The sequence below is a fragment of the Protomyctophum bolini genome (genome assembly GCF_963924005.1).
Source record: "Protomyctophum bolini genome assembly, chromosome: 1".
NCBI classification, from domain to species: Eukaryota; Metazoa; Chordata; class Actinopteri; order Myctophiformes; family Myctophidae; genus Protomyctophum; species Protomyctophum bolini.
In genome coordinates, this window is record NC_137862.1 from 55955454 (window position 1) to 55980003 (window position 24550).

Sequence of the window (24550 nt, forward strand, 5' to 3'; positions counted from 1 at the left end):
AAGACATCAGAGACACATACTGTCTGTCCACTGTACCAAGACATCAGAGACACATACTGTCTGTCCACTGTACCAAGACATCAGAGACATATACTGTCTGTCCACTGTACCAAGACATCAGAGACACATACTGTCCACTGTACCAAGACATCAGAGACACATACTGTCTGTCCACTGTACCAAGACATCAGAGACACATACTGTCTGTCCACTGTACCAAGACATCAGAGACACATACTGTCCACTGTACCAAGACATCAGAGACACATACTGTCCACTGTACCAAGACATCAGAGACACATACTGTCCACTGTACCAAGACATCAGAGACACATACTGTCTGTCCACTGTACCAAGACATCAGAGACACATACTGTCTGTCCACTGTACCAAGACATCAGAGACACATACTGTCCACTGTACCAAGACATCAGAGACACATACTGTCTACTGTACCAAGACATCAGAGACACATACTGTCTGTCCACTGTACCAAGACATCAGAGACACATACTGTCCACTGTACCAAGACATCAGAGACACATACTGTCCACTGTACCAAGACATCAGAGACACATACTGTCCACTGTACCAAGACATCAGAGACACATACTGTCCACTGTACCAAGACATCAGAGACACATACTGTCTGTCCACTGTACCAAGACATCAGAGACACATACTGTCTGTCCACTGTACCAAGACATCAGAGACACATACTGTCCACTGTACCAAGACATCAGAGACACATACTGTCCACTGTACCAAGACATCAGAGACACATACTGTCTGTCCACTGTACCAAGACATCAGAGACATATACTTTCCACGGATTACAATCACCCAAAGAGAGTTTGAAAACATGACTAATGACAAAAAAAACTCCCATATCTGTTGGGTGAAGTACAACAATGTGCAAACACAGCAGCGGGAAGGATGTCAAATGGAATACAAGCACCTTAAGGAATACAAACCATATGTGTACACTGTTTATCAAAAGTATAAAGCTGACGTATTCTATATGGATGTATGTTGTATAACTCTGACAGAAAAGGCTTTTTATAGTTTCACAAGATAGTATCACCCAAAGTGCTAATAATACACAGCTCTGTTTACACCTTTATTTAATTCCTATTTGTATGCAATATTTATTTGTGAATACATTGTTCTATTTTGATCGTCTTGTTCCACTTCTGCTTTGGCAATGTAAACGTACGTTTTTCTCATGTCAATAAAGCTCCTTTGAATTGAATTGAATTGAGAGAGAGAGAGAGAGAGAGAGAGAGAGAGAGAGAGAGGGAGAGAGAGAGAGGGAGGGGGAGAGAGAGAGAGAGAGAGTGAGAAAGAGAGAGAGTGGGAGAGAGGGAGGGAGAGAGAGAGAGAGAGAGAGAGAGAGAGAGAGAGAGAGAGAGAGAGAGAGAGAGTGAGAAAGAGAGAGAGTGGGAGAGAGGGAGGGAGAGAGAGAGAGAGGGAGAGAGAGAGAGAGAGGGAGGGAGGGAGGCGGTTTGCTGAGACAGGGGTCTGATCTCTCCCAGGAACCCGAGGGGTCAAGTCAAGAATGCATTCAAGGCGTTGCCGTGGCGACGGGGGGGAGTTGTCAAAGAGGATGGGCTCTCTGAACCAATCAGGCGGCTGATCCCTCCCCCCCCAGCAATGCAGCTATACTGTACTGGAGCCCCGCCCCCCTCCTCCCCACTGACTGGGAAACATGTCTCATTACTAGCTTATAGCTATCAGCTTGGTTTGTATACGTATATATAGGACTCATTTAACGCTATAGTCAGTGGCTCTTTTATGATCCGTTATACTTTCACATGAATGCAACACAATGCGTCACTTATATATAGAGCTGTTATATTCTGGGCGAAGAGATTTGGTGTAGAGGGAAATACTATAGAACAAGAGGATATAAGTATAGAGCCCTGAGTATAATCCCGCCCCGGTGAACTTGTGGGGGCTTAAGTGGTTTAATGGGAGTCTCATTTTATTTAGTGTATTGTTAAATTAAAGGTAGAGTCAGTGATTTCACTTAATTCAAATATCACTTATGTTTTTGTTTTGTTGTGATAATCCTCTCTACTATAGAGTGTGCTGACCATATAAGGAGTTCCTCCCTGTCCACAGTTAACCCCTGGGGGTCAAAAAACCGTAGGTTTCGTTTTTGTTCTCTATCCTGATTGGATGAAAGCTTGTGTCCCAAGGCAAAAACGAAACCTAAGGGTTTTTGACTGAAATCACTGACACCCCCTTTAATGTATTGTGTGATTATGTTGTTATTGTTGAGCCAACAGTGACTTTGTGTGTATGTCTGTCTGTCTGAGCATTACCTATTGACCCCTGGTGAGTAGTAAGGAGGGGTCTTCAGTCACAACCCTCCTGCTTAAGTCAACAACTGTGCTCGACTCCTGATCTGTAGACATAGATGCATGTCAAACCTGGGGGTCCTTGAAACTATAAACGGGTTGAGAATCACTGCTAGAGCCGTGAAAATCTTCTCTTAGGGGGGGGGGTCCCTGGCATATCATTTCAAATGGGGGTCCGCAGGGCTAATTAGTGTCAATGTGGGGGTCCTTGACATGAAAAGGTTTGGGAACGACATAGCAACCGGTTCCCGATATCCTGAATGGGTTAATTGTCACTCCCAGTGAAGTCTTAAAAACGAGTCAGTTCTGTAGTACTGGCGCTGCAGGCTTTATTTCTTGCCTTCTTTTAATAAGCCACAACAACAACGTCAAAACTGTCAAATACAATAAAGCATGAAGCACATAAAGATAATGAACATAAAACAAGTATTCACCTCACTGGCTTGCACGTATAGGATCAAAGGGAATGACGTGGTTTTGGAACCCATACCGTATGAACATGAACAACCATGCAAACTGAAAGGAAAACCAAACGATCAATGAACCTCATCATGATTATACAACATATAACTCAAATATTGACAAATAACTTCAACCAATGATGCAGAAACAACCAAACGAACCTTAAACTTGTGACACGCTGTCTTCAAACATTCCGTCTGCCCCGTAGCACAGACGGAAGCATATCATGCTTGTTGTGTGAGCCTTATTGTCAAAGATACCTGTATAGTGTCCAAGCCTAGCTATGCTTGAACACTCTGGTTGGCTGACGGTACAAGGAGGATGTTCAGACGTGTGCTCAAATAAACTGAAAGTCCAAACTTGTCCATTGAGTTCACAAACAAAGATGTTTATTAGCTGATCTGTCACCTCAGCATACAACAAATACTTATAAATAAACTGTTCAGGATACATGACTACAGCTCAAAGAAAAACAGTTGAAAAACATTGTGCCTCCTCCGCCAATCAGCAACACCTGCTTCTTGATTGGGGCCCATTAAATACCCAAGCAACCTGGGTCTAGCCCACGCCCTAAGGTGACGTCATCAGTACAATACTACTAGACATCATATGGCTCTTACACCAGCCCCCTTAATAAATTGCTAATGGCAGAAGACAGTGCAATTATTAAAAATCAATGTACAAAGAGCCATGGAAAACAAAACACCAAACAAAATCAAAATACAAAAAAAATACATTTTAAAAAGATCATTAAAATAATTTCATCAGTATCTTACCGGCTTCATAAACAAGTAAATACTTTAGTTTGGGTCTTTTGTGGTCCATTCGGTACAAAACAAATGACAAAATGCCTTTGTTGCCAGCCCCTGTATGGCCACAAGATACAAGTTGATGATGTAATGCAAAAGGTTCTGATTTTGTCAGTTTGGCATCTCCACCAATCCCCATTCCTTCCTCTTGGGTTGTATTTGTGAGGAGTGTGCCCAATGCGGGCCTGTCCAAGTTCTGGCTTCATGCCCTATGCACAAGGCAACCAAAAACAGGCCTCTCCCCTAGCTATGGAAATGACAGCTTCGGTGTGCCCCTTTCCCCCACAGTCATAGACATTGCTCCGCTCCATGCCCGCACTGCCCACATAACACAAACAGGATGATGTAGTGATTGTTGTGTATAGGAGAGATAGGATTGTTCTGAATGAAAACGTGTTCTGTGGCGTGGATCCGTTTGTGTCGGCGTTATTGCGCCGCTGAATATACCGCACGTTGATGTTTTGGTCAGTGTTGAAGATGTGGTTCTGCCGGCCGGGCGCGGTCCAATCCGGCCCAGATGATCTGTTGTCGATCACCTCCGCAGGAGCAGCAGGAGCAGCTTTCAGATGATCGCTGTGCTGATGGGTTTCCCCCGGTAAGAACCCCCTATAGTTCTGTGCGGGTTGTAACGATCATCTGATCTTCAAAACAGCAGAAAACACCCTTGCAGAAGATCACATTCGCTGCACACAGCATGCTGCTGTCATGTCCATCGTACAGTGTCCACACTCCACTCCAAGTTCTTACAACACAAACACCAACATAATTATGCCACGGCCTGTGCGTATATGTCCAACTGTCCAAACGAGCCCCGGTTTAGATTTGCTTTCCGATAAAACAAAATCTTCAGTGAAGGGAGGCTGTTTTTCAACTTAATGTATAGTGTCCAAGCCCTGGCCTGTATGCTTGAACACTCTGGTTGGCTGACGGTACAAGGAGGATGTTCAGACGTTTCCCTCTTTAAATAAACTCATCGAAGCAAGATTGACCTGTCTGCTTGAAGCAGTGCATTAACCTCTTTATATGTACCATAAACTTGTAGCCGGCTACTACATTCAAGTCATATGTACAAAATGCTAAGCGAGTTATATATATAGTCTCTCTTCATGTTGTCAACAGTAGGACAACCTTATAGGCCTCCATCCTACTTGGCTGTTGTTCAGCAAAGTGTCTGACTGTTCACCCAGTGTCCTCAAAGAGCAGGAACATAGCCTGCTGTATAAATATAGATCTCACACACACACACACACACACACACACACACACACACACACACACACACACACACACACACACGCACACACACACACACACACACACACACACACACACACACACACACACACACACACACACACACACACACACACACAACACGACCAGAGCGCACTTAAACCATCATGAGAGCCAAGCAGCTCGTGTTGCTACTTGTTATGTTGTTATATAACACCGTAAATGTTACATAAATATGTCAAGTTATTTCTCGAGATTAGAGAGACCCCATAAAGATGATATGCCTTATCCTCATGTACGTCTCATGTCATGAGCGTGCATTATGCAAACAGTAAATCTCTGCTCATAAAATGCCCTGCATGGCGCATATACAGTTGAATTCGTGCTGGACCACCAACAAGAATGAATGACCGTACAGTATGAGAAATTAAGTTATTTATACTGTAAAGTTTAAAGTAACAATACATTTCGTATTAACCCATTTTGGGGCGGGAACCCCTTTTGGCGTTTTAAAGCATTATGTTATACTTTAAGCTATTGAAAAATAGCAGATCTACAAGCTCATAGCTCTGCTATTTTTGAAAAATCGTGAAAATGTGCCTCAAATCTTTGAACATTACAGAGTGATCATTTTCACTCAAATCTTTGCTTCTGGGGGAGTCCCTGGAACAACATATATTCAGATGGGGCGGTCGGAGGCATATTACATGGGGTTTTTGGGGTTCTTGACATGAAATATTGAGCACCACTGATACAGAAACATAAGGTTTTTCATTCCGACGTCAAGCCAAAATAGGTTAATCCTAACTTCAAAGCAACTGAATGTTCATACAGATACAGTATAGATATGGTGTACTGTATATGTTGCGCTGATCTCATGCACAGACTGAAGGTCAAAATGACTGGACCGACTCCAGTTTCATTCCTCAACAGCATGCAGATCGTCAACAACAGTCACGCCCCCCCCCCCCCCCCCCGCGAGCAGCTCTGCAGTCCGTCGTGGGTCCCACTTTCTAACCAACACATCCAAAACAACATCCTGGGTTTCCTTAGAAGGGAATTAATGCCTCCCGTGTTGCAGCCCTTGAATGGGAATTGGTAACACCTGGTACACGGTGATTGGGTGCAGGCCCCGCTTGCATCGCGTGACAGTTAAGTTACATATAGGCTAACTAGAGAAGTTTTGAATGGATCAGTAATCCTGTACTGTGGGTTTGAGGCCGTGCAGGGGAGGGTACTATAAGAAGTGCTGTTTACAATAACATTCATAAACATGAATGATGCATAATACTGTACTTTACGAGAGTGGTTCTCAATCTGTGTGTCAACCCCCACATGGGTGGGACGACAGTAAAGTGACAATATAAGGACTAACTTAACCCATCATTTATCTGTGGATCCGACTATAGTCAAACAAAAATGAATGCATCAACTGCTACTGTATACATTCCAAGTGCTTAACTGTCAGAGTGGGGGGGGGGGGGGTCCCCAGTTCACATTATGAAGAGGTTGAGAAAAACAACGGGCTTATATACGAGACTAGTTCAGGCAGATTACCTCTGGAGGTTTTACACGCACCGTGGCCCTTAAGCTTTTCCACCGGGTTCATTGAACTGAACCGGGTCGAACCGGTTCAGTTCTGTTTTTCCCGCCAAATGTGTTTCCACTTGGAAATGAACTGGTTTCAGAACAGTGTTGTTTTTGGCAGCAATGATTGATTTTAGTTTTAGTCATAATAGCCTCTTGAATATAGTTTTCATTTAGTTTTAGTTTAGTCACCTGGAATGTTTTAAGTGTTGGTCTAGTTTTAGTCGACTAAATATCTACAGTTGATTTAGTCGACTAAAAGCATATTAATGATATTGAACACTAAACAAAACTGACAACAACAATAACAAGACACGACGACAGGACAGGACAGCATACACAAAACATGCATTTCCAACACAGCAAAAAGAGAAAATAAGAAAAATATGAAAACTATTGCTAGGGTATAGATATAGGCCAACTCTATTGTGGACCGACAGTCATATACGTTCGATCACAAGACTGGTTATTCTTTAATCTTTTATAGCCACTGTTGCTGTTGAATTCTTGGAAAGCAGCTGCGCAGTGTGTGTGTGTGTGTGTGTGTGTGTGTGTGTGTGTGTGTGTGTGTGTGTGTGTGTGTGTGTGTGTGTGTGCATGCAACGTTCCTACAGTCTATATAGGTCATGGGTTTCTCCATGACAGTTCTCGATGTTATTTATTATCGCTCTCAGTGTTCGTGAGTTATCCGACTGAAGGGGCAGTGCTTCTCTTCATGTCTGGGATCCCCAAATGAAGAATGTATCTGGCTATGGGACTTCCATCTGAAAACACATTTAGTGCCCCCATATAAGATGCTATTTAGCTGGGGACTGTCACAGTATACGAGGCAGGCAGGAGATTTAGGACTTGTCTCCCCAGACGGACAAGTCGAGGCAGGAGGAGCTCAAATGCAACCAACCAACCAGGAACAGAACACAGCTGACTACAATAACAGTCTGACAGAGTAACTGAGAGAAAAGGGGAGTATTTAAAGGCTTGCAGGGAATAGCAGGACACAGGTGAACACAACTGACAATCAACACTGTGATAGGCCAACAGGCAAACAGAACACAGGTGACATGGGTTACACTAATTCCGGGAGGTGAGACAATTAAGGCATGGTGACAGCAAAGAAAGCATCATGACCCACAGGAACGCACCCAGGGTGCCGGCCCGAAAGAAATGACAGATACATGATACATATATGATACAGTTAATATGTGCATGTGTGTGTGTGTGTGTGTGTGTGTGTGTGTGTGTGTGTGTTAGGTTGCGCAGAGGTGGTGAAAAACAACCATGCTGTTTTCGTGCTCAGACGCACCCAGCCACCCACACACACATATAGCTCCGTAAGGGAGTCAAAAAACAACTAAAACCATGAACAGGTTACACAAGAAAACAGAAAGAGCACATGGGCTTGACGTAAGTCTTCTTGTTACGTCGTCATAATAAGGGAAGTGTTCCGGGGGACACAAACAACACGTCCTCGTGCGACTTCTGAGAAACACACGACACGACCCTGCAGAGACACATCATCCTCACCATGCAGCCACACTCTGCTCTCCTCTTTCCAACACCAATATACACACACGTTGCATTCCGTTGTGGTCGGATGGAAACCTCATGTGTCAAAAAATAAAGTCACACCTGTGTAGGCTAAAGTGAGTGTTGCAACTCCGCGTGGGGGTCGCCGGGGGGAGGAGGGGGACGCACAGGAACGCGCCCGGGAACACGCCCAGGGGGCCGGGCCGGTTCCGGCGAGAAGCCCCACGTCCGAAACGGTTGAGAAATGACAGAGTTACCGTGTGGGGGGTCCCTACTGTACTGTACCCTCTACTGTAATGTACTGTCACTGTACTGTACTGGCACACCTGAAATCATCATACAGTTAATATGTGCATGTGTGTGTGTGTTAGGTTGCGCACATGCAGGTGGTGAAAAACAACCATGCTGTTTTCTATCTATCTACGTATCTATCTATCTATCTATCTACCTATCTACGTCTATTCAATCTACATTGACTACATCTACATGTAGATGGAGCCAAACGTATGTGATATATAATATATATAATTATATATATACTGTATAATATATAACCCCCGAGCTGAATTAAAACAGCTGCAATGTGGGGTGCAGGGGGTGCATACTTACTAGTTTAGACTATAGTCACTGGTTAGACATGGGTTAAGGTTATAGGTTTAGGTGTGCTGCCCCCGTGGGAGGTTAGGGTTAGGGTGAGGGTTTGAGATATGTTGTAGTTGTAGGACTAATGACTGGTCTAACCAATGACTAGTCTAAACCAAATACTGTCTAAAGCGGATTAAGGTTGGTGAGGGGTGCGTTAAAATGACCGGATTAAGGTTGGTGAGGGGTGCGTTGAGACGACCGGATTAAGGTTGGTGAGGGGTGCGTTAAGACGACCGGATTAAGGTTGGTGAGGGGTGCGTTGAGACGACCGGATTAAGGTTGGTGAGGGGTGCGTTGAGACGACCGGATTAAGGTTGGTGAGGGGTGCATTAGGACGACCGGATTAAGGTTGGTGAGGGGTGCGTTAAAACGACCGGATTAAGGTTGGTGAGGGGTGCGTTGAGACGACCGGATTAAGGTTGGTGAGGGGTGCGTTAAGACGACCGGATTAAGGTTGGTGAGGGGTGCGTTGAGACGACCGGATTAAGGTTGGTGAGGGGTGCGTTGAGACGACCGGATTAAGGTTGGTGAGGGGTGCATTAGGACGACCGGATTAAGGTTGGTGAGGGGTGCGTTGAGACGACCGGATTAAGGTTGGTGAGGGGTGCGTTGAGACGACCGTATTAAGGTTGGTGAGGGGTGCGTTGAGACGACCGGATTAAGGTTGGTGAGGGGTGCGTTGAGACGACCGGATTAAGGTTGGTGAGGGGTGCGTTGAGACGACCGGATTAAGGTTGGTGAGGGGTGCGTTGAGACGACCGTATTAAGGTTGGTGAGGGGTGCGTTGAGACGACCGGATTAAGGTTGGTGAGGGGTGCGTTAAGACGACCGTATTAAGGTTGGTGAGGGGTGCGTTGAGACGACCGGATTAAGGTTGGTGAGGGGTGCGTTGAGACGACCGGATTAAGGTTGGTGAGGGGTGCGTTAAGACGACCGTATTAAGGTTGGTGAGGGGTGCGTTAAGGGTTGCGAGAGGGTTAAGGTTAGGTTTAGGTGTGCTGCCCCGTGGGAGGTTAGGGTTAGGGTGAGAGTTTGAGATAGGTTGTAGGACTAATGACTGGTCTAACCAATGACTAGTCTAAACTAATTAAGTATTGCACTGTGACACGTGTGACGAAAAGCTGTATATACTAGCAAAAAGTGCTGATCTACAATCTAAAAATGTGTCACTTCGTGCCTCATTTTGAGCTTATATAGATCGGCTATGTTTGCAACTTCTGTGTGACACTAGTAGTATGATGAAGTATAGGGCATTAATCTACGAAGAAAGCACAAGAAGTTACAATATGGAGATAAGAGCTTTCTGCCCAACAGTGGGGATTTTCTCCTGCAGACACATGCAGGGGACCAGGAATTTAAATTTGAATGAACGGAGGTGGCATATAGCTGCTGCCTTCTAGAACATTTCAGCCGGTATTGCGACTTCAGGTTGCATTTACTATGAAAACGTTAATTTCCCATCAATATTGGCCAGCAACTCTACATCTGACCTCAAAACCTCAAACCCTTACATCTCTATATATGGAGCTGACCTGTTTCCGACATTCCATATCATGTTCGATCTGACCTCATCAAACCCTGTACACTCAAGACACGCTCCATATATGGCCAGCACAGAATTCATTCCATAATGTTGATCAGCGCTCGCGACCTTGCTTCTCACCCTTTGGGGCGAGGGCGCTTCTCGCCCTCGGGGCTTCTTACTGGTACTGTATATACAGCTACACAGTCATGACCAAAACCATGATCTATATCTACTGTAGCTACCTACAGTACACAGGCTTTGCCAGAAGCTGCAATAGCCCCTGTATATATGTTGCATCCATATCAGTATGATAAATGGTGCATTCATGAGCCTTATATCAAGGTGCTTTACAAAGATTGTGCATTTACATTCACACACACATTCATACACCGATGGCGGCGGTAAAACCACGCAAGGCACCAACCTGGCAACCTGCTCATCAGGAGCAATTATAGGAGTTCGAACATGATGCGAACCTTCCGGTTCTCAAACGGCCGCTCTACCCCTGAGCCTATAACCCTAACCCGTATCTAGTTAAAACAACAGTATGTTGGATTATAATAAAAAACAGCATTACATTACATTTTACGTTCAGCAACAGGCTCCCTATTGAAGCCACACAAAACCACCTTTCCTATAGTTCACTCCCATACACTCACTTCGTCTTCATGGAACGCCATAGCTCTATAAATCATGCACTCTCTCTAATATACATGCATGCATAGACATACATTACATCAGACAGACATACATTACATACAGACATATACATTACAGACAATATGTAACACCTGATATTTATTTTGAACCCGGTTCTCCTGTGTGGGAAAGCCAAGCAACTATAGGCTATATAGCTATAGGCTGAGAGGGAATCCCTCTTGGCCAATGGGGGAGATTTTAGGGTTTTGGACCTCAGGGCTGAGCTGCTAGCTGCCACACCGCACGCACGCACACGCACGCACACGCACGCACACACACACACACACACACACACACACACACACACACACACACACACACACACACACACATACACACACACGTAATATTGTACATCTGTTTTTTCTTTACCAAGGTCCAGGATTCCAGGTCATCTTTACTTTGTGACTTTGTCCTGTCTCTTGTTCGACTGGCCCTTGGTTCCATGGTACATCGTCCACAGTCTTCCACTCAACAGCCTCTATAAGATTGTCCTCCGGCCGTAGTATATCCCCATGAAGACCCTGACACATACAGCTGTGTCAACGATCTATAGGCGAGAGTCCTGCTGCAGCTCCATCGATGTTTTTAAAGACCAAAGATACAACTTGTGTCACTTCTATAATTCTGAAGGAATCAAGCCCGCGACTAGCTGACTTTCCCGGGATGGGATTCTTCTGTATCCATGTCTTCAGCGCAGGTCGTCAACCCTCCTGACCCCAGATCATGGACCACTGACTCAACAACAAGTCTATACGTGAACTTGAACTATAGAGTTTAATGTCAGTATTGTAGCGGCGCAGACCTTTACGGTGCAGTGAATGGTGCCTCTGTGTGTGTGTGTGTGTGTGTGTGTGTGTGTGTGTGTGACTGAAGATGGTTCTTCTTCTCCTGAACCTCTATATACAGTTTGTAATTTGTGAGTTCTGGGAAAGGAAACCTGAGAGTGTCCAGGGTGGCAAAACATGGCTTCAGAGACGACAACGCACGCGCGCGCGCGCACACACACACACACACACACACACACACACACACACACACACACACACACACACACACACACACACACACAGCCAGTGCTCCAAGCGTCTGTATTTTTCTCGTCGTTTTTAAAATGCAAATGTGTTTTCTTTTGTGTCACTGTGTGGGACACAAGGATACCAAGAAGCATTAGCATGGAGGTCCCCTGCAATGTTGGAACGCTTATAGTATAACCCTTCATCCCGGCGTTGGAAAGGTCCCCGGACCCCACCTGTCCTTAATTTGTCAGCCATGACAGCTATTTAGTGTCCTAGTGTCCATGTGTCCACTCTGACGTCATGGCCATCTCAAGACCACCCCCACCCCTGCCAAAAAGAAAAATTATCCTCAGAGTGGAGGCCGGCCTTTACCCATTTTGACCTGAGATCAGATTCTAAAAATGTCTTCTACATCCTGATAGTTTTCTGAAAAAGCTATGTTTCTATGTCAGTCGTTCTTCGATTTTTCAAAAATAGCAGACCTACAGTACAAGCTCGTAGCGTGCCACTCGGTGGCGCGCTATGAGCTTGTAGATCTGCTATTTTTCAATCGCTAGAGCATAACATGATGCTAAACACCAAAAGGGGTTCCCGGCCCAAAATGGGTTTTAAAGACTGACTGACAGTTTGCAGTGGTGGTAAAAAAGTGTAGTCAAAATATTTATTTAAGTTAAAGTATCAATACTGCAATGTAGAACTAAAATGTACTTGAGTAAAAGTATAAAGGCATTGGTGTCAAAATATACTTAAAGAACCAGAAGTAAAAATAGTCGTTATGCAGAATGTTAAGTTTGTGAGCTTGTAGTTCGTTCGTGAGCTTGTACTGTACATCGGCTATTTTCAAATATATAGTATAGTTAGTACATAGTAGAAGTATAAAGTGTAGGGCCGAAGTGGTTAATGTGTTTGTTTTATATACTCAGCTATTAGTGTAGATTTTCGTCTTACACAAACATTAAATTCCCATTGACAATGAATGGACAATTTTACGTCAGTGTCTGAGCAAATAGACATCATGATGATGTACGAATGATAAGAGCGCCCCTCCATCACTTCACACGGGTGTGATTTTTATTTAAAAAAATATTATAGAAATGTACAAAGTAAACCAGTAACTAAAGTTTAAAAATAATTGCAATTGGAAATATTTTTTGGAAATAAAAAAATACTAAAAATTGTACTTAACCCATTCTGAACGGGAACACCTGTTGGTAGCAGATCTACAAGCTCGTAGTTCTGCTATTTTTTGAAAATTTGTGAAAATGTGGGGCTAATCTTTGAATAATATATATTCTTTCAGAGTGAACATTTATAACTCAAATATTTGCTTCTGGGGCGTCCCTGGAACAACATATTTTCAGATGGGGGTCGGGTGGTCGACGGCCAAATACATATATTTTTGCGGGTCCTTGACATGAAAATGTCTGAGGACATGAAACACGCAGGTTTTTCAGAAAACTGTCAGGATTTAGAAGGCATTTGTAGAATCGTCCTCAGGTCTAAATGGGTCGAGTACAGTACTTAAGTAAATGTACTAATAAGTTACGACAGTGTGTATCAGAGCTCCTGCTTCTACTTGCAGCATTCCAAACCTGAAGACGTGAGTATGATTATAGCCTACAGTCTCAAAGAGTTTTATATCCAGGGAAAGTGAGGGAACACATCTGTAGCCTCCACGCGTCAATCTACAGTAGCCTGAAGCCTCCCATTGCACTTTTAGGTGCCTGCCGGTACTTGTGTGGCAATGCATTGGTGTTTAAAAGATTTCATTTATTACAAGTGCCGTACTCGCAAAAGGCCTAAGGTTGTACTACAGAGAATGTGCAAACCACTTTGGTGTAACTTGTCTCCGAACTGCACCACTTCTGTAGCATTCTCTCACATTATACCTCTGTGATTGCCGGTTCTTTGGCAACTCGCCCCTTTACCAACTCTCCCCCCACGAAAAGTGTTATAAATTAATATATCACCCTTTTATATAATCACCAACATGAATTTATGTTTGTTATTTACAGCTATAGGTAGTGGGGCGAGATGGAAAAGGGGCGACCGTACCGGTTACCCTTTGGCTGAGGGTGCACAGCTGCAGTCTGTACTTTAATACTAAGGATGAAATCAAAATAAAAACAGGCTTAGCATAAGTAAAAACAAAAAGTGCATCTGTGTCAACGTGTTGGATTATTCTTTTCTTTCTATTTTCACTCCCTACCTTGAATATATATATATATATATATATATATATATATAAAATACACCGGTATATATTTATATTATACTGTAGACAAGTGGTTCCCAATCCTTTTCATGCAAATTGACACGAATTAGCCCACGGACCCCCATAGGATGAGAGTAGGAACGAAGATTATTCTTTGACAGAATGTTGTTGGCCCATGAAAGCTCTCTGAAAACCGTGATAACAAAAAACACAGTAAATCATTCCAGAAAACCATTTAATACATTATGTACATTTCTACATTCAGATGCGTGCAGTATTATACTCGGTCACCACAACTATCCTATCAAACATGAAAGACAGCAGTTTAAAAAACCCCGAAAAAAAACAAACATAATTGTCATAACATCCTGGTAGAAAAATATTTCAGAAACACTGTTTTCTTGGATGTGCAGTCTTTTTTAGTATACTTTCTGTGACATGACACTACGAGAATATTTTCAAAACATTTGGTATACAAAAACAGTACACAAAGAAACTGTACAAAATATAAAATAAGACTCTGCATAAAAGTGTCCTCCTGCCGGGTGTAATTCTTCTTGTTTGGGTGAAGGACACGACCAGGGGGGAGTATTGCAATAAATATTTGAATTAAACCAGCACTTCCACACTGCTAGCTCCCTATGTATTTCTGTATAGAGAGACATACATGTATATTGGACGCAGTGTTGTTTTTGGCAACAAATCTCTATTTTAGTTTAGTCTTTGGAATTAAACTTAACTTAGTTTTAGTCATATTTTAGTCACCTGGAATGGTTTAGTGTTAGTCTAGTTTTAGCTACAAGCTCACTAGTCCACTAGTCCGTTCCTATCATTTTAGTCTAGTTTTTAATCTGTTGACGAAATTGCCAATACATTTAGTCTTAGTTTTAGTCACCATAGCTTAGTTTTCATTTCGTTTTCGTCAGTGAAAAAAGGTAGTCGACGAACATTTTTCGTCTTAGTTTCAGTCGACAAAAACAACACTGATTGGAACGGTAACAGATTAGCTGAGGTAAAAGTGGCTCAATTCCTCCCTCGAATCGCCACCACCTGCTGGAGTGCACTTCCTCCATTTGGGAGACATGTATCACCTGCTGGAGTGCACTTCATCCATTTGGGAGACATGCATCACCTGCTGGAGTGCATTTCCTCCATTTGGGAGACATGCATCACCTGCTGGAGTGCACTTCCTCCATTTGGGAGACATGCATCACCTGCTGGAGTGCACTTCCTCCATTTGGGAGACATGTATCACCTGCTGGAGTGCAACTTCCTCCATTTGGGAGACATGTATCACCTGCTGGAGTGCAACTTCCTCCATTTGGGAGACGTCTGCTGCAACTTTCGTTATTTTACTGATTATTCTCTTGTCCTTTATTCGATGAATGAAATAATAGAGAAACGTTTATACCATAATACCACAACCACCATCTGTATTTGATACCATACTCAAATATAACGTGACTGACATTGTATTGCAAATATATGTTTTGCGTCACTGGCGAGGCCGCAAGGAAATGATCCGCAGCGACAAATACTACCTTCCCCCAAATTCCAAGAAGCATTAGCAAGGAGGAGCCCCCCCTCCCCCCCAATGTTGGAACGCGTATTAACGTTTCATCCCTTGGACGAGTTTTAAAAAGTCCTCTGAGGTTCATATTTTGCCATCTGACTCCCTGTCCTTGATTTGTCAGCCGGCAGCCATGCTATTTGGTGTCCATGTGTCCACTCTGATATCATGTCATGTATCTCAAGACTCCCCCTGGCCCGCAACCCCCCCCCCCCCCCCCCCCCAAGAGTACTCCTCAGAGTGGAGGCAGTCTATGGGCCCTATTTCCCCACCAGTGGGCCTTATTTCCCCCCTAGTGGGCCCCATTTCCCCCAGTGGGCCCTATTTCCCCTTATCCGTAAACCTCTGTCTTTTTTGCCAGCTGCTTGAAAAGTGGCTGGACAACACGTTGATCTACCTCTACTATAGTGACCGTAGTGGATACTTCCTCTTTTTCTTTATATCATTTTTATCCCACGATTTTGTAACCCATTTTTTCCACCCCTGTGTCAATTATCTAATGTGATCCTGGGCTCTACACACCCTCCACCAACCTAGTCCCCATATACAGTATGGGGGACAAGGGGAGAGCAACGGACTTGAACTCATGCTTCCTTCATGCCTGAGTGTCCAAGACAGGGGGGAGTTTCCCTGGTTGGACGTAGCGCGTGGAAGGAACACGTTATTCCTTTCTCCTCCATCAGGTGCCCCGGCTGGCCAGGGGGAGGCAGTTTAGAGACCAGGATTACTGCATGTTTTTTATGACCCTATAGGGGACACGGGGAGAACATGCAAACTCCACCCAGAAAGGCCCTTTCGCCAACCCCGCCTTCGGGTATGGGCACTGATGACGCGGAGGAGGAAACACGCCGCCAGCACCCACAGCGTCCCGGGCGGGAATCGAACCCAGGACCTTCTAGCTGTGAAGCGACAGCACTACCGACTGTGCCACCGTGCCCCTATAGTAGTGGATACTTCTTCATGGTTGGCTGCCTCTAAGCCAACGGGAGACTTACCAATTGAAAAAAAGTTTTTCAAAATAGTAAAAGAAAATAGGAAAAGACGTTTAGGGATAAGGAGTAAGGCGGACAGAAACCGCCCAGAGCCCCTGCTTCTACTTGCAGCATTCCACTCCTGAAGACGGTTTGATTATAGCCCGTGATGAGGAGTGTTTCCTCCTCTAATCAGAGGGTGATTTTGTATCGTTCACCTTCTCCTCTCGTGAACAATTGAACGTTATGCAGTACATCTGCTGCACAAAATGTCCTGGCACTGTACAGACAGTACAGTACGGTTAGTATGTAGCCTAAAGTATACCAAAGAACCGTCCTGCCCGCTCATGAGCCTGATCCCTAAGAAGGGATCAGCATTTGGTGTTTTTATTTATTTGCAACGCTATTTTTACAAAATAAAGGTAGTGGGAGGACAAACGTTTCGGCTATCCAGCCTTCATGATGAAGGCTGGATAGCCGAAACGTTTGTTCCCCGTTCAAAGATGAACTGAAGTCTTGGTTTGTGTGCGACCCACTACCGTTATTTTGATGTGTCTTGAACGGGTAGCGCACCTGCAGTCAGAGTGCATGAAGAGCTAATCAACGCTATTTTACAAAACGCTCACTCTGAAGATTACAGGAAAAAAAGCAGTACTGAATTACGGTAAGGTGGGATCAGCTTTTCTGCTATACAATACACGCTCCACAAACACTGTAAAAAGTTGTTCACGTTTAAGTCTGTGAGAAAACCTCCACAGTTTGCCGTGTGTTTGGGGAAAGAGATCCCAAAGTGATCTTGATCGTGAAAGTGAAGACGCTTGTAAGGAGGAGAGGTGAGTTTGGGCTGTCCTGGGAGGTCTGTGTATAACTCCTCATCCACGTCCTGCTAGCGGTCTATATACTGTACGACATTGGACAGTGGACCATGTACTGTATATACGTCCTGATGGGATTCCATGGGTCTTGCTGCTGTACGTATAATAATATGCAGATCAGATATGTTTCCCCGTGAGGAAGTACAGCGGCCGGTCCTCCTTGGCGTTGGCGGTCTGGAACTCGTCGCTCAGCCTGAACCTCCATTCCTCCTCGAGCTCCAGCCGTCCCACCGTCTGCCTCAGGGAGCTCCGGTCCGCAGTGATCACACACAGAGTGGCTCCTGATTGGGGGAGGCACAGAAAGACTTCAGTGCACTGTGCTTACACGTGTTACACAATGCAAGGAATGAATGCGTTCGCCATGCATCCGAAAGAAAGTCTGATCCAATCACTTTTAGATTTACTCCAGTTTAATCCTGAGTTTAAGTTTTGTTGTGTTCGAGATGTGATCCACTGTTTTTCATTAAAACGTCTTTGTCCTAAAACTGTCCAGTTGGGATTGTGTTGAAGTCCAGCGCCTTTTAGGGCTTCAATGCCGTGAGCCATGAAATGTTGAACCAACCTTGTGGTTGTCTTTTTTGCATTGTATCTGTGTTGTCCCAGCCTTGTAGCTATTGTTTTACCCGTTTCTCTGACATATTGTAAACCACATTTTTCACATGTGATTAAATAAATGCAGTTGCTGGTTCTGGCTGTTATTTGTTGTTTAATCTCCAACTATTTTTGACTAATTGTTTGGGTTTGAAGTATTCTGGTCCCTGGCGTGCTGGTGTGTTGATTTCTTTTAGCTTGCTTTTTTGTTTTTTCTGTAGGCCGATATAATTTTATAATCTTTTAGAAGATCATCCGTTCGGTTCTCAAAATTCCTTTTTAGTGATCACACACAGAGTGGCTTCTGGTGGGGGGGGGGGGGGCATCGACAATTAACAGGCCAATCACGTGATAATATCCTTGTTGCATACAGTATACGCTATAGCCTGAAACATAGATATAAACCCATTTTGGCCTGCCGCCAAAACATTTTAAATGACAGTTTTCAGAAAAACCTCATGTTGGTGCTCAATATTTCATGTCAAGGACCCCAAAAATGATATGTAATAGGCCTCCTCGCCACCATCTGAAAATATATTGTTCCATGGACCCTCCCAGAAGCAAAGATTTGAGTTAAAATGTTCACTCTGTAATATTATTGAACTTGTAGATCTGCTGTTTTTCAATAGCTAAAGTATAACATAATTAGGGATGGAGCTCGTTCATTTTTCATTGATAACAATCACCTTATCGAGCGGGGGTTCTTATCAAGCCCACTAGCGAGCATTTTATATTATTTTGTGGAAAGACAGGAGACAATAAATTCTGAACAGAACCAGTATATTTTACTAGGGCCTTCAAATACAGTACATTCCTAACAGGCAATTGACCTTTTTTTTTTTTACCAAAAAAAATATATTAAAGAAACTGTTAAACTTAAAAGTGTTATTTTGTTGGCAGTGCTGGTTGGCAGGTATCAATACACTTTTTAGACTGACATGTTTGTGCCAGCATGGATGATTACATTTATTTCTTGATCGCCTCTTGCCATGATTGCTTGCACATGACCGTCATGGGCCGCTATGCTCGATAACAGGCTCGATAAGCCCAAAGCTTATTTATAACGAAACCATGGTTATTTTTGTCATTGACGCATGGCTTGGGTCTGGAGTGGAGAGCTGTGTGAGTGAACTGTGTGTGGAGTGAGTGTTTGTAGGGGAGCACACCTGAGCTGACTTATGGCAATCAGCTCAGAGTGCTGATGGCAGACACCTGTGGGTGATTGGTGCAGTTGTGGTGGTGGAAGGGGAATTGTGGTCGTGAATGGTTTTGTCCACCAGAGGCTGCCATTTGGATTGTCTGAGGAAATTCTCAACATGTCTATGGTCCTGAAAGAGCCCTATTTCTGTGGGCATAGAGGGGCGGAACAAACTAGCTCTGGAAACCGACGCTGACTTCCTATTGGTTCACCAACCTATGAGCCTGCCTCCTCCCCCCCCCCCCCGCTCCCCTCCTCCTCCACTAGGGCTGTGAATCTTTGGGTGTCCCACGATTCGATTCCGATTGTTTTGGGTCACGATTCGATTCAAAACGATTCTCTATTCAAAAGGATTCTCGTTTCATTTCATCACAATCTACTCCAGCCAACTGAAGTGACTATACTACTAAATGACTGTGGACATGATGTTTACTGTGATTAGGGTATGAGCCTACATTTCATATCACAGACACCATGTAGTGAAACCTCCTGTAACTGTAACCAGAAAAAAAAAGTTTAAAAAGAAAAATATGAATCGATTTTGAATCGTTCATAGCGGGAATCGCTATTGAATTCTAATTCAAAATACAAAATAGTCAGACATCCTACCCCCAAACCCTAACCCAGGGGGGGGTTTCAACTGATTGTGAACCAGGGACCTCATACCTTGACTAAAGAATCAACCTGGGACGACCACTGTTGTGTTGTAATGGGATACGGGCTAAGATTGGTGCTTTCGTGACACTTGCCGTGGAATGAATCCCATGTCTATGCTGATTCTCAAACGATGGTCCACGGACTTAACTGATATACACCGTTGTTGTCGATCGACTCTAGAGTGGCGTGGCTATTGTTATAGCTGCTACACACACACACATTCACAACAACATCCGGTCTATTGTTATAGCTGCTACACACACACACATTCACAACAACATCCGGTCTATTGTTATAGCTGCTACACACACATTCACAACAACATCCGGTCCGTCTGTAAAAGGGGTCCGTGTTTATGAATCGAATGGGCGCTATATAATGTAATGGATTAAATAACCCCGGGCAATTAAAGTGTTTTTAACCTCAGACTTCCCAGTAATTCTGAATTAGTGCACTGAAGAAAATACAAAATCTTCACTTTGCTACATTGCTAAATATACATGGTCAGGGACCACATGCAATACCTCCACGGACCACCAGTGGTCCACCTGTTGAAAACCCCCTGCCCTAACCCTAACCTCACAGTTCGACACAGTTTGTGTGTGTGTGTGTGTGTGTGTGTGTGTGACTGTGTGTGTTGGCGTACCTTTGAGGAAGGTGAACTGCTTGAGGAAGCCTGGCGTGACGGACAGGTCAGAGAAGCAGAGGAGCAGGCCTCCGAACAGCAGGCCTGTGGTGCTGATGTTGATGGAGTGAGGTCTGGAACTCACGAAGCACACAGTCACCTATACGAAGAGAGGAGAGAGAGGGAGCTATTGTTATAGTGATGAGTGTGTGAGATCATTGAAGACACACTATTTGCATCAGGTTCCTTAACAGAGCCATGAACGTCATTATAGTTATTACAGTCATTATAGCCTACTTGCAGTTTGCGTAAGCTCTCCTTCTTATACTTCACCCACAGCGGAGCTGTGTAGAGAGGGGTGCAATAAGCTCTAAAGAGGTTTACCTTAACATCCGTAGTACAATGTTGAAATGTACGGACCAGCATGTTGGCTTGTACATAAAGCATTCTCCTCTGTCTAAACATGTCCTTGTCATCCTCTAAGGTATATCTGTTATGATATGCCCAAGATATTTTGTAATTTTGGACACATTCATAATTTGACCAGACAGATGAAAGGCAGGAAACTTAAGTTCCAGATCTTCTTTAGTTCTACATATAAGTACCATGCTCTCATATTGTACAGCAATCAAATACAATACCTCATAATGGTACTGGTGTCTGTCTCTACCTCTTGTTTTGGCTGTGTGTATGCGTGTATGTTAATGCATGTGTGTGTGTGTGTGTGTGTGTGTGTGTGTGTGTGTGTCTGTGTGTGCGCGTGTGTGTATGTGCGTGTGCGTACTAACCTCTGGGCCATTGTTGAGGTAGCAGTCTACAGACAGCACAGGGTGTGTGCGTGTGTGTGTGTGTGTGTGCGTACGGTACTAACCTCCGGGCCCAGGTTGAGGTAGCAGTCCACAGACAGCACAGGGTGAGTGTACTTCTCGGTGCTCAGAGGGAACAGCCTGTAGCTGGTGTGCTGCAGGTACTTCTCCAGGAGCAGCTGGGCCGGCGTGGCCAGGAAGAGGTGCTTGCTGTCGGGGGCGCAGACGTACTGCGACGGGCCCACGGAGGTGGGGACGTCCGTCATCTGGAGAACACAGAGACAATACATATATATATAATACATACAGACGTACTGCGACGGCCCCACGGAGGTGGGGACGTCCGTCATCTGGAGAACACAGAGACAATACATATATATATAATACATACAGACGTACTGCGACGGGCCCACGGAGGTGGGGACGTCCGTCATCTGGAGAACACAGAGACAATACATATATATATAATACATACAGACGTACTGCGACGGCCCCACGGAGGTGGGGACGTCCGTCATCTGGAGAACACAGAGACAATACATATATATATAATACATACAGACGTACTGCGACGGCCCCACGGAGGTGGGGACGTCCGTCATCTGGAGAACACAGAGACAATACATATATATATAATACATACAGACGTACTGCGACGGCCCCACGGAGGTGGGGACGTCCGTCATCTGGAGAACACAGAGACAATACATATATATATAATACATACAGACGTACTGCGACGGCCCCACGGAGGTGGGGACGTCCGTCATCTGGAGAACACAGAGACAAATGAGTAAGCAAAAACAGTGTTGTTTTCGTCGACTAACCCATTCTGACCTGAGATCAGATTCTAACTAAGAAATTACTACTAGAGCCCTGACTTTAGTTTCTTCAAGAAACTAAAGTCACAGGAGTTTCTCTTGTTGGGGGTTGTGTCAAAGACACATATTTCTTTGAATTTGGAAAAAATGTGTTATGATATTACAGTGGGGCAGCTGTGTCTTGCACTGGGAGAGCCTGTTCTAATTCCTAAATGTGACTCATGAAATAGTACAAATGGTGAATTCTTGTAATCCCAAAAGTCACCACGGCCTGTGGACAAGAAAGATTCTGACCAGATGTCATCACAACTCTCTCTTCCATTATGTATTAGGGCTGTATGATGTCTTTTAATGGACAAATTATATATCACGTCGTTCCTGAGATTACAATTATTCATTACAAAATAAAATCGCTGCACTTGAATTGGAACATAGTTGTGGGCAGTCCAACCCGTCCACCAGTGACATCATCGATGGGGAATCCAAGCTAATAGGAACGGCAGGCTTTCTAGTCCCGGAAAGTTGCAATACGATAATGGAAGCCATCGTTCTCACGATAATACAAATCTAAATATCTTTTGAAAATAATCTTGTTTAAAAAAGAATCTGCCCAACGATGATGTCACTGTTTCTGAACTGCCCACAGCCCTCCTATGAGACACAGACTGGTTTCTGAACTGCCCACAGCCCTCCTATGAGACACAGACTGGTTTCTGATCTGCCCACAGCCCTCCTATGAGACACAGACTGGTTTCTGATCTGCCCACAGCCCTCCTATGAGACACAGACTGGTTTCTGATCTGCCCACAGCCCTCCTATGAGACACAGACTGGTTTCTTAACTGCCCACAGCCCTCCTATGAGACACAGACTGGTTTCTGAACTGCCCACAGCCCTCCTATGAAACAGAGATGGGTTTCTGAACTGCCCACAGCCCTCCTATGAGACACAGACTGGTTTCTGAACTGCCCACAGCCCTCCTATGAAACAGAGATGGGTTTCTGAACTGCCCACAGCCCTCCTATGAGACACAGACTGGTTTCTGAACTGCCCACAGCCCTCCTATGAGACACAGACTGGTTTCTGATCTGCCCACAGCCCTCCTATGAGACACAGACTGGTTTCTGAACTGCCCACAGCCCTCCTATGAAACAGAGATGGGTTTCTGAACTGCCCACAGCCCTCCTATGAGACACAGACTGGTTTCTGGAGTGCCGCGCTACGAGCTTGTAGGTCTGCTACTTTTGAAAAAATCGTGAAAATGTGGCGTAAATCTTTGAATATATATTGTTTCCGAGTGTTTTTAACTCAACGTTTTTAACTCAAACCTTATATTTTCAGATGGGCTGACATGAAAATGTTGGAGAACGACTGAAACATAGGGTTTTTCAGAAAACTGTCAGGATTTAGAAGAAGACATTTTGTAGAATCGTCCTTATGTCTAAATGGGTTTAAATATTGTAACCGTGACAGCCCTATATGTGTACAGTAACAAACTGTATATTACACAGTGGGTGAAGAAAACACACCCCTTAAGACTAAACCAGTAAGACGCGCAAACGCGGGAAGCGAACGCAGCTGAGACCCTGCAGATCATGTCTGTCTGTCTGTGTGTCTGTCTGTCCCGCTGTTACTGTATATGTGGACCTGGCCCCTTTTGTGCCCATATATGGAGCTGAGTGGACCTGGCCCCTTTTGTTGTTGTGAGTGATTGCTGATGCAACACACTCCATATTTGGATAGCGGGACAGACAGACAGACAGACACACACACACACAGACAGACATGATCTGCCAGGTCTCATAGTAAGTGCTCACTGCATTCGCAACCACACCCATCAGAGGTGTGGCTTCCAGGGGTATACCTATCACATTAAAGACTTTGATGGGTACCTCTTAGGTTTCAGCCTGGTACAGACGAAGGGGGACACCACCTTCGGTACACATACCTTGGTCTTGATGATGAAGGTCTTGTATCCTCCGATGGCGATGTGCTTCTTCATGACGCTGAAGGCGTTGAAGCGGCAGAGCAGCAGCCCGGCGCTGTGCGCCCGCAGCGTGAAGTCCACGTCGTGGCACGTGAAGCGGTTCTGGTCGTAGTGGACGCTCTGCGCCAGGTCCACGTTGAGCAGCACAAAGTCATGGAGGTGGCCCCGGGAGAAGGACTCTCGGTTGTTCCACCCTGTTGCACGCATAGGGGCCAGAAGACATACTGAGTGCATGTGTGTGTGTGTGTGTGGGGGGCTTTAAGCCATTTTGGGGCGAGAACCCCTTTTTGGTGTTAGTATTATGTTATGCTTTAGCTATTGAAAAATAGCAGATCTATACAAGCTCATAGCTTGTAGGTCTGCTAT

General features: G+C 44.5%; 2 protein-coding genes across 3 annotated transcripts in view; both read right to left on the bottom strand.

Moving 5' to 3' along the window:
- lpin1a (lipin 1a) overlaps positions 1-11679 on the bottom strand; it is a 55800-nt gene extending 44121 nt beyond the window's left edge. For both annotated transcript variants that reach the window (XM_080768384.1, XM_080768383.1), the window contains exon 1: positions 11223-11679. In XM_080768384.1, the coding sequence (XP_080624510.1) occupies positions 11223-11297 (75 nt within the window). In that variant the 5' untranslated portion in view covers positions 11298-11679. The remainder of the gene's footprint in view (positions 1-11222) is intronic.
- Positions 11680-17617: 5938 nt separating this feature from the next.
- The window catches only part of greb1 (growth regulating estrogen receptor binding 1), a gene marked incomplete at its 3' end in the record, with an annotated part of 55519 nt that continues 48586 nt past the window's right edge, over positions 17618-24550 (bottom strand). Inside the window, exons 32-35 of the mRNA XM_080771873.1 lie at positions 24146-24378; positions 21443-21643; positions 20593-20731; positions 17618-17781 (exon numbers count right to left, since the gene is read on the bottom strand). Coding sequence (XP_080627999.1) covers positions 17618-17781; positions 20593-20731; positions 21443-21643; positions 24146-24378 — 737 coding nt within the window. The remainder of the gene's footprint in view (positions 17782-20592; positions 20732-21442; positions 21644-24145; positions 24379-24550) is intronic.